We start from the raw sequence: 9,742 nt of genomic DNA on the forward strand, positions 1-9,742 counted from the left end.
ACATGGAGGAATTCAATTCCACACCTTTGTTTCATCTGGAATTCTGAGTCAGACTCCATTTTGTCAGCCTGCCCCTCTGCTGCCATCTGTCACACAGCAACAAAATGGTGGAAAGGTTCAACCTCTGCTGCCATGCCACCAACACCTGTCTCTGATGTTGTGGGCCAACATAATAAGAGACATTACTGTCAGCAGCTCTCATATTATTGGATTTAGCTGTTTCTTGCATTTCAGTAGAAAATTTGAGTTCTGAGCACATAAATATGACTGACAAGTTTCAGACATTACTAATTTACTTGATGGGATCCATGTTTACAGAGAGGTACCATGCATGGAAAATTTTGCACTCCTTGGAGATAAGCAGGTTGATGATTTCGTTTGGGTATCTGTTTCCTTGAGCACACCAGAAACTGTTTTGTTGTTGGGAAAGGTGTTTGATCATGTTTCCACAGGTGCAGAAAGATCATAAAAAGACAGTCAAGCATGAAGTGCTTTGTAGCACAGGGACATTGCTGTGAAAAGAACTTAAAAAGAACTTAAGCAAGTTGTTGCATACTCATTATAGACTGCGCTGGATCTGTGTGTGTTCACAGCACTGGTGAACTGTGGGCTAGAAGTAATAAAAAATAAACATACAATACCAAATGCCCCTTCTCTTTCCTAAAAGAAAACAGAAGTGTTTTCTCTAATCCTCCCTCAGTGAAACCTGTAATTAATGAGAGTGTATGTGTGATAAAGTTTGTGCATACGCTCCTTAATGGAAGTTCATACAGAAGCATTTGCCCCCAGGCTTTTCAGAAGGGTTGGCACTCATCTTGTGTATAGAAGCTTCTTGTGTTTGACTAATACTATGATAATTAGATGCTGGTCAGAAGCCAGGTTTACATATGTACTACTGAGAAGGACCTTTAGATCTTACAGAGTCTGGATGGGTTTTCTTCCTAACTTTGACTTATTTTGTACGTCGATTGATTATTATCTCTCTGTGTGATTCTGGTGCTAATTCTCCTAATTATTTATGCAAATGTTCTAACGGTTAAAATCCTCTGATGCTACCTAAAGTAATCTGAATTTCCTAATGGCATATGGAGTCTAATAGCACATAATTGTCCTTACAGTTAAAATAACTTAGAAAATATAAATCAGCACAGTCTCTGGTTTTCTCCTGCTACAATATGAGTATCTATTCCTTTAGATAAAAAAAAAAAAAAGTTGATAAAACCATTTTACATTGTTTCTTCGGAAATGAAAAATAGTCAGAAAACTTCAAGAGGTAGAACTTCATAATTTCCCTCATTAAGGGTATTTAGAATGCAGATTACTGTAAACAGTTTGAGATGGAAGCTTTTAAAGGCTTGCTTAAAATTATGTAGACTTGGAAAAAAACAACTGCCACTACTTTACTTTCTTTTAATTAAAAATAAAACTTCATTTAGGAACCTGAAATATATTTCTACTGTTTTTGAGGTTAGTGACTACCTTTAGGCTAGTTTAAATGCAATTAAAGAATATGCATCTACTTTTCACAATTTTATTTGAGTCAATATGTAGTCAGGCTGTTTCAAAGCAGACTGAATGGAAGAGGGAAGAGTTAGTGCATTTTCTAGTTAAGAAAGTTCTGTAGTTTCCTGGTGAAAACAAACTTATTCATGGATCAGATGAGCCTAAATACTGATGGCAAAATTGCAGCTCACAGTTACACATTCTTCATGCGCTAATCCAGTAGTGATTGCATTTACCTAACTTTCTATTTTCCTTTACTATTTTAAAGTGATTTTTCAAGTTGGAGAGAAGCTAACAATAGCTCTTTCATCCTTGTAGGTGTTCAACTTTTAATGGAAATGCTCTTCGAAAGGTCATCTTCGGGAAATTCAGCAGAAGTTGCTGCTTGTGAGCGAGTCCAACAGAAATCTGCAGTTACACTGGCACGACTCAGCCGGGATCCTGAAGTGGCAGATGTTGCTGTAAAACTCAGCTGTAAGGATGTGTCGCTAGCTTAATGGAAAGCTGAAATACAGGAAGGAACTGCCAGTTAAGGAGAAGCTCTTTTCATTTTTTAGCCTCACTTGGTACAGCTTGTGGAATAGATTCCCTATAAAATCTGTTCAGAAGGTGAGGATGTTGTACTCAATGAACCTCTGGCTCAATTCCCAGATGAACCTGAGGTGCAGCTTCCACTCAACGTATGGTTGTGGCAGACTGTGACAACTGATGGTGCTACCTCCCACACTCCTTTATTTAAAGCCTGGCGCAGGATCCAACAGTGGGCATAAAACCTGGATTCCTGCAAGCTCAGATGTGAAGAATCTGATGGGAAGCCACATATTCTTTTGGCTGGAGGTTTTTAAAGGTGTGGGAGGATTGATGGGGAAGAAAGGGAGTAATGATTTTCATTCTGAAAGAGCAACAAAGGGTGAAAACAATGCATTTCTTGTTTATGATTTATGAGAATTAATCATGAACTGATAGCTCCATGGAGGGTCCCTTAAGTATTTGCATGGTATTTAGCATTAGCAGACGTATCTGGTAAGGGAGATAAATATAAAAGTTTATAAGGGAGGAAGACCTTTTATACTTATTATCTCAGAAGAAGTAATTTGTGTTTCTAAAATATCTCTCTCAATACTCTTCTGTGCTTTCAGGTATTCCTCGCCTAATTAAACTTTGCAGATCACCAACTGAAAGAAATAACAGTGATTCTGTTTTAGTAGCATGCCTGGTAGGTACCTTTTTACCATCTTCTCATGCTTATCCTGAAATATGGATAAAATGCAGCCCTTTCAATTTCAAAATGCATAAGCATTGCAAAAACATTTTGAATTCTTGCCAGGAGATTAAGTATAATACTTTACCGTGTCAATTATTTTTCCTCTAATTGAAGATTTAAACGTGTAAAAATGACTTCATATTACTGAGCAGTCAAAAATTTCACTAGAACCCTTTGTAATTCAAGGTTTCAATCATTTTTAAACTCCATTCTCTGATGGTGCTGTCTTTGCTGAAATAAGTCTTGTAATCACAGAGGCAGTAGCCTTTTATGTAGGTGCATGAGCACACACACATATATATGTGAAAATATATAAGTAAAATGGCCAGAGAGAATAATGGAGATTTGTTTTCTCTGCAATCCATTTTTTTCTACTTGAGACTATAACACAATATAGAGCTCAGCCAAGGAGTGGCCAGCAGAAGGTTAACGCTGCTTAAGAGAAAAATCCTTGCTGCTTGCTGTCCCTGCTTGGTTATTGTAGCTTTGGTTAACACCTATCTTAGTACTTACACATGGGAAATTTTGTTAATTTGAGCAGAACTTATTCAGAGTGAAGCAGGTTTGAATGTGAGCACAAGAAATTCTGTCGTTATTCCACATATGTGCTGAGAAGAGTGGTTAATCTTGCAAGACTTGAGCAGAGGCCACAGAATGACAGCAGCAAACTAGACGGTGACTTTTCTGCTGCTCTGTCTCCCTGAAGTTCACCGAATCACAGAACTGCAGGAGTTGGAAGTGGCCTCAAGATCATCAAGTCCAACCCCTCTGCTAAAGCGGGTACCCTGCAGTCACAAAAGTTGTGATGTACATTCCCTGAATTCATGCCTATTGTTTGAGATGTTACCTGCCTGTCTCAGCACTTCTGCTTCTCTTAGTGTTTTAGCAATGACCCGATGACACTTTGTGTAAACGTGGTAAAATATTGTGCTTGAGACAGATACACTGCCTCAGGCTCATAGATACTGTCACTGAAATCTAAGGGCTTGTACTCTTTGGTATTTTTAGTTTGGTCCTTTACTTTGCATTTTGAAGCAGGTGATTAACTCTTGCGGTAATGCAGCATTGATAAACACTGCGAGGATAGCGGATCACAACTATCAGACCTTACTAGCTTAAAGACAACTTCTGTTCTTGAAGAAAGCCAGCCTGCTATTCAGTTGCATCTATAGCATTAGGTTGCTACAATGTATGTAATTATATATTCTTACCTGCTGAGAAAAATTAGCTTATTAGTAAAGGAGAGGTTAAAGACAACAATATGATCAAAGCAATTTGATATGTAGTCTCATAATCTGAAAAAATGGCAGTTTTGTTTGTTCTCAAATGGTTTGACAAGTTTGGCTTCTTTCTAATACCCTTTTGTCTAAAAGATCTCTGTTCTAGACATTGCATAAAACTTCAGTGGGAGAAGTTTACAACCAAAATGCTCTGGCTGTCACTCACATGTTCTTTCCTTTAATATCCCTCTGTCCCTGCTGCTCATGTCCAGGAGTAATCTGCTCACAAAGAATTGTCATTTAATGGCTGATTCTGAGGGGGTATTCATGTGATAGTTGAGGACAGCAGTGAGAGACTAGCTTGATAAAAGGGTCCATATAACTGAGTGGGTCAGTTTTGAGTCTTGGCTACTATTTGGAAATTTTTATAAAGGATTCCTGCAATGAAGATTTTCTCAAAGCTTAAGTGCATTAATATTTTGTTTTGTGTTTTTATTTTTTTTTAGGCAGCCTTGCGAAGACTAGCAGTTATGAGTCCTGATGGACTTGAAGATTCAGATTTTCAGCAGTTAGTGAAGCCCAGGCTTGTGGATTCCTTCCTGCTATGCACAAATATGGAAGAGAGCTTTGTATAAATGTGAGCCAAAAGCAAGCTATCCTTTGGAAAACAGTCAAGATAATACTTATACAATGAGATAGTACATACTCAGTCTTATTTAGGTTTAGTCCTGTTATTATTTATGACTTATTTATTTTAAAACCATGATCGTGCCGTTTGTGGGGAAAAAAAGAATAAGCAAACTTATTTCTGTGGTTTGTAAAGGTAAACTAAAAAAAAAAAAAAAAAAAAANAAAAAAAAAAAAAAAAAAAAAACACGAAAACTTCCTATACCAAGGCATGTTAGGAGATTTTATTATTGCAGCCTGACAGTTATTGTCATGTTTAGTAGAAATGAAAGAAGATAAAGAAGCCAAGAATTTGGTGCTCTTATTTTAAATGCTTCTAATGATGTCTAATTGCTGATATTTTTCTATAATTAGAACATTTTTCAGTTTTTAGTGTGCTGCATTTGTTATATGAAAAGAGAAATGATCCTTAAGGCTCTAAATACATACTTTAAAATGAATGGGATGTTACAGTCTAAGTCCAGTTCTTCATCATTCTGTCTTTTAATAGATTTAAAAATATATATATATGCAAATGATAATATGAGAAATTTTTGCAGACATCTTTCAAACATTGGCTTGGCATTATGCTAGAGGATATTTCTAAGCTGTATAAAGATATACTTCATTAGAAGATATGTAACTACAGTCAACTTTTTATTTGCACGTACTGATATTTTGTAAGGAAATTAAAAGGCTTTTAGAAAAGTCTTCATGAAATCAAACCTATCATCAGTGTGAAGGTATCCACATGAGATTTAGGATCATTACACGTTAATAATCTTCCCTCTTTTCCAAGCCTTCCAAGAAGTAGAAGTGAGTATATACAGACATGTTTTTAATACTCAATTTACTACTTTTACGAAAAATTTTGCTTGCATACATTAAATAATTAGAACGGGTAATTGCATCTTGAATTTTCATTTTCTGTTTCTTTTTTTTTTTAAGATAGTCTTGTATTTCTAAAGCTTTGAAACAGGACTTTCAAGAACTCTTGGAGTTGACACAAGGAGATAGTACCAGTTGATTACAAGAAAAATAATAGAGTTGATTTTGAAAATAGATTTTTTTTTCTTTTCATCAAAAAACAATATACATTTACAATTAGACTATCAGCAATATCCAGAGTGTTTTTCCCCCAGCTTTTCACAAAACAGTCTGTAAGTCATGAAAGCATATGTAATTTTTTCTTGATGGCTTGCCACCATTGCTCTGAATCATTTTGTGATCAAACAACTTTAGGGTACTGGGACATATGCCAAATAAGTAAGTACACTTCTTTACTGTACTTACTTTGTAGATATCTTAAGCAACTTAATACGTTAATGTTTATTTAGTATTATGTGGTTTTTAGATGACAGGCTCCAGGAAATTGCTAAGCTGTGATCGCCTTCCACATTGTCTGAAGAACCTCTCTTGCTTCAAGCAGTGATAAATGGTGACCACCTTTTTTTTCCCTCTAGAATATATGGTTTAAGAAGTCTCTGCCTTAACATTTCATCTTAGTGATCTCTTCATTTAACTATGAACTCTATCTTAACAGAAGTTTTAAAAACACTAGAAGACACACATGAATGTCTTAAGCAACTGTTCAAAGATAAACAGTGAATCAGATGTTTCACAGATGTGATTTCCTAGTAAGAGATGAATTCTACTTTGTTTGCATGCTTTGAGACAGCTCCTTAAATGTATGACATTGTTAAGATGTACTGTACTGTACAGCTTTTAAAATGTTACACAAGTGACTGACAACGCTTTCTTCACATAGCAGAAATGTGTGTACACTTTAAATTGTAAAATCAATATTCTTGATGTGAAACAATGAATTAAAAACTCGTAAAAAATGAAAATAATAAGGTCCTCCTATGTTGACAATCCCTAACTGAATACCATCTATTGAAACCTGTTGCTTAATGCTGTACTGAATGACATTCTGTTAACTGCAACTAACCTCAGAAACTATTCATTTGTAGACAGGGTAGAGTTTATTCCATAATAGATGATGTTAAAATCTCATTAAAAAAGAAAAAAATGAAATAATTGTGGGGCATGTACATTCAGAAAAGGGCAGAGATGATCTCATGATCAAGACAATGGAATTGCTTTTTGATCACTAAAGCATAGTTGTATAGTAAAATTAGGAGCTCCAAATCCAATTTACACTAATATTACTCAGGAAAGTGGCAGTGGACTACAGATATAGGCGCAAATGTAACAGTCTCTCTTGTGGAAAGGGTGCATAGAATGATCAGACTGTTGGACAGTTGTTGCTCATAGATCAGAATCATAAATGAAACCAGGGAAATTTTAACACTTCCAAGGTAAAAGGACTAATTCCTGGGCCTTTAGCAGTGCGGCTCAACTGTAAGATGGTAGCATGCTTGCTGTATATGCATACATTTATCCCTTAATCTCCATTTTTTTTTTTTTAATAGAGGCAGGCTGTTATAAGCGTATTTTATGTATGTGTGTTTATATACATTAAAATTATTTCAGAGCACAATCAAATGTAGCAGAAAAATATAATTTGGCTGCAATTGGAAATCAGAACACTGCTTTTCAATAAGTTTTTTCTTTTAGTAACATCAGTCTTTGAAAACAGGAAAAAAAAATGAATATGTTAGGCATGGGCATAGTATCAATTCTCATGCCAATCCATCCTGCAATCTGAAGCAAGGATGTAAAAGCTCTGTGAGACCTGACTTTTGCTGATGATAACAGTGAATATAAAAGCACTGTTCTCAATTGTGTCTTACGTAGGCAGGAAATACTCATTCCACTGAAAGTTGAATTAGAAATTAATGAAAAGAAATAATCACAGATAGTTTATAACAATCTGTTTTGTAAAAATTTTTCTAAGATATTTTACTACAACCAAGATGATGTTATATTTTCAGTATAGCGTCAAGTAATTTAGTGTCCACACATGTAAAGTAAATTAATGTAGCTATTAAGAATATGCCATTATGACCCATAATATTTTCAAGCCATTTCAAGCAGGTCTCAAAGAAATATTCAGTGAGCAGGCCAGTAGGAACAAAGGAGTCTACTTTGCTCTCAGATACAACAATGTGAATCCAGATTAATTGATTTTACTACAGATACTCTCTGTCTGTAAGTATGTAGTCATAATTCTGAGCCCATATTGTCTGTTTACACGTATTCATATGATAGATGTGGCTGTTTACAGAAAGTAAATACATTTGAGTGAATCTCTTATTTGTAGTTGAGAAGTATATATTGAAAAAACAAGTTCAGACCTGCTGTCATTTAAGTGTCGTCGAAACCATTTTTGCTAGGTCAGAACTTTTCATCTAAAGTTGTGCACTTTATTTTTATATATGCTGAAATTTATGGAACAATAGTCATCCAGCTTCCTATCTTCTTCATTCATTAACAATTTAAGAGTTGTTAAAAATATGAAATATTCTTTGTTTTGGCTGAGTTCTGGATTAACAATGTTTGCTTTGACAGTCATTTTCAGGTTTTTTTTATTTTATTTTTAAAATGAGTATTTTAAGGCCGAATAAAAATGCTTAATGTCAACATAGTATGAAACAATATTTCATGTCAAGAATTTCACTGTATGCTGTGTGGTGGATGAAAATTAGGGCTCTCTTTATATATATAGGTAGAAGAGTAAGGTAGAAGGCGTCTGTAATATCTATACATATCCATATATGTGTACTCATTACTCTATACAGAATGCATGTAAGTTAGATATTAGCTTAATCATTCCTGAAACTGAATGTTATAATTGCTGGAATTGTTTTAATTTCATCTAAATTGTTCTGAAATTTTTAGTTTTTGTATGTTTTTGGAAATGTTGGACACGTATGCAGTGAACTGCAGAATTCTTACTAAATGATTTACATTCCAATGGCTTTGGACAGTGTGTTCGATTTCAAGCTTTAGTTTGAACTGCTTAAAGATATATGCAGCCCAGGCATTTTATTCATAGAATAATTTTTATTTTTAGTTCTTTGTGTGTGTTTAATACATGAATCATTTATGTGGTATGTTACTTGACTGACTTTTTCTGTTTAAAATAATATTTGTATCTACAAGAGACAAGACAATATCTTGGTAAACTGGTTGACTTACCTATTTTCTAGGGTTGTGTGTTAGTATCTGAAAGAGGATTTGGTCTGCAGTGGGTCACATTGCCTTATTAGAAGACAGATTATCTATCTTGAATGGCTTGTTCTAAATATCTATCTTCAATATCATGCTTCTTAGTTATATCCTTTAAAATAACAGCAGTGAACTGCCAAAATCACAGAATTGCAGGTGCTGGAAGGGATCTCAAGAGATCATTGAGTCCTACCCCCCTGCTAAAGCAGGTACCCTACAATAGGTCGCACAGGTAGGTGTCCAGACGGGTCTTGAATATCTCCATAGAAGGAGACTCCAGAACCTCTCTGGGCAACCTGTTCCAGTGCTCTTTCACCTTTACTGTAAAGAAGTTCTTCTGCACGTTAGTATGGAACTTTCTACATTCAAGTTTTAGGCCATTACTCCTTGTCCTATTGCTGCACGCCACTGAGAAGAGCCTGGCCTCATCCATTTGCCTCCTGCCTCCCTTTAGGTATTTATAAACATTTATCAGATCCCCTCTCAGTCATCTTTTCCCCAGGTTGAACAGACCCATGTTACTCAGCCTTTTCTCATAAGGGAGACGCTCCAGGCCCCTCATCATCTTTGTGGCCCTCTGCTGGACTCCTTCTAGGAGATCTCTGTCTTTTTTGAACTGAGGAGCCCAGAGCTGGACACAGTAATCTAAATGGGGCCTCCCTATGGCAGAGTAGAGCAGGAGGATAACCTCTCCCAACCTGCTCACCACACTCTTTCTAATTGTCCTTTCTGGCCACAAGGGCATACTGCTGGCTCATGGCCAATATGTTGTCCACCAGGACCTCCGGGTCCTTTTTTCACAGAGCTCCTCTCCAGCAGATAAAATAGTATTGGATTCTTTAATCTGAGAAATATACTTTGATATTTCTGTCCAATTTTATATTAAACTTAATATATTGAAAGTAGCACTCACTAAATGACTTGCTACTATCTCATTTTTAAAGGTAGGTAGGGA

General features: G+C 35.7%; 1 protein-coding gene across 9 annotated transcripts in view; it reads left to right on the top strand.

Moving 5' to 3' along the window:
• INSC (INSC, spindle orientation adaptor protein) overlaps positions 1-6,396 on the top strand; it is a 125,866-nt gene extending 119,470 nt beyond the window's left edge. For 5 of the 9 annotated variants that reach the window (XM_021403081.1, XM_021403080.1, XM_021403082.1 and 2 more), the window contains exons 11-13: positions 1,822-1,977; positions 2,643-2,719; positions 4,494-4,824. In XM_021403081.1, coding sequence (XP_021258756.1) covers positions 1,822-1,977; positions 2,643-2,719; positions 4,494-4,622 — 362 coding nt within the window. In that variant the 3' untranslated portion in view covers positions 4,623-4,824. Of the gene's footprint in view, positions 1-1,821; positions 1,978-2,642; positions 2,720-4,493; positions 4,826-6,007 lie in introns of those variants that run through there. The other 4 variants (XM_021403085.1, XM_021403076.1, XM_021403077.1 and 1 more) reach the window with 2 other exon arrangements.

This window comes from Numida meleagris, chromosome 6 (assembly GCF_002078875.1).
Source record: "Numida meleagris isolate 19003 breed g44 Domestic line chromosome 6, NumMel1.0, whole genome shotgun sequence".
NCBI classification, from domain to species: domain Eukaryota; kingdom Metazoa; phylum Chordata; class Aves; order Galliformes; family Numididae; genus Numida; species Numida meleagris.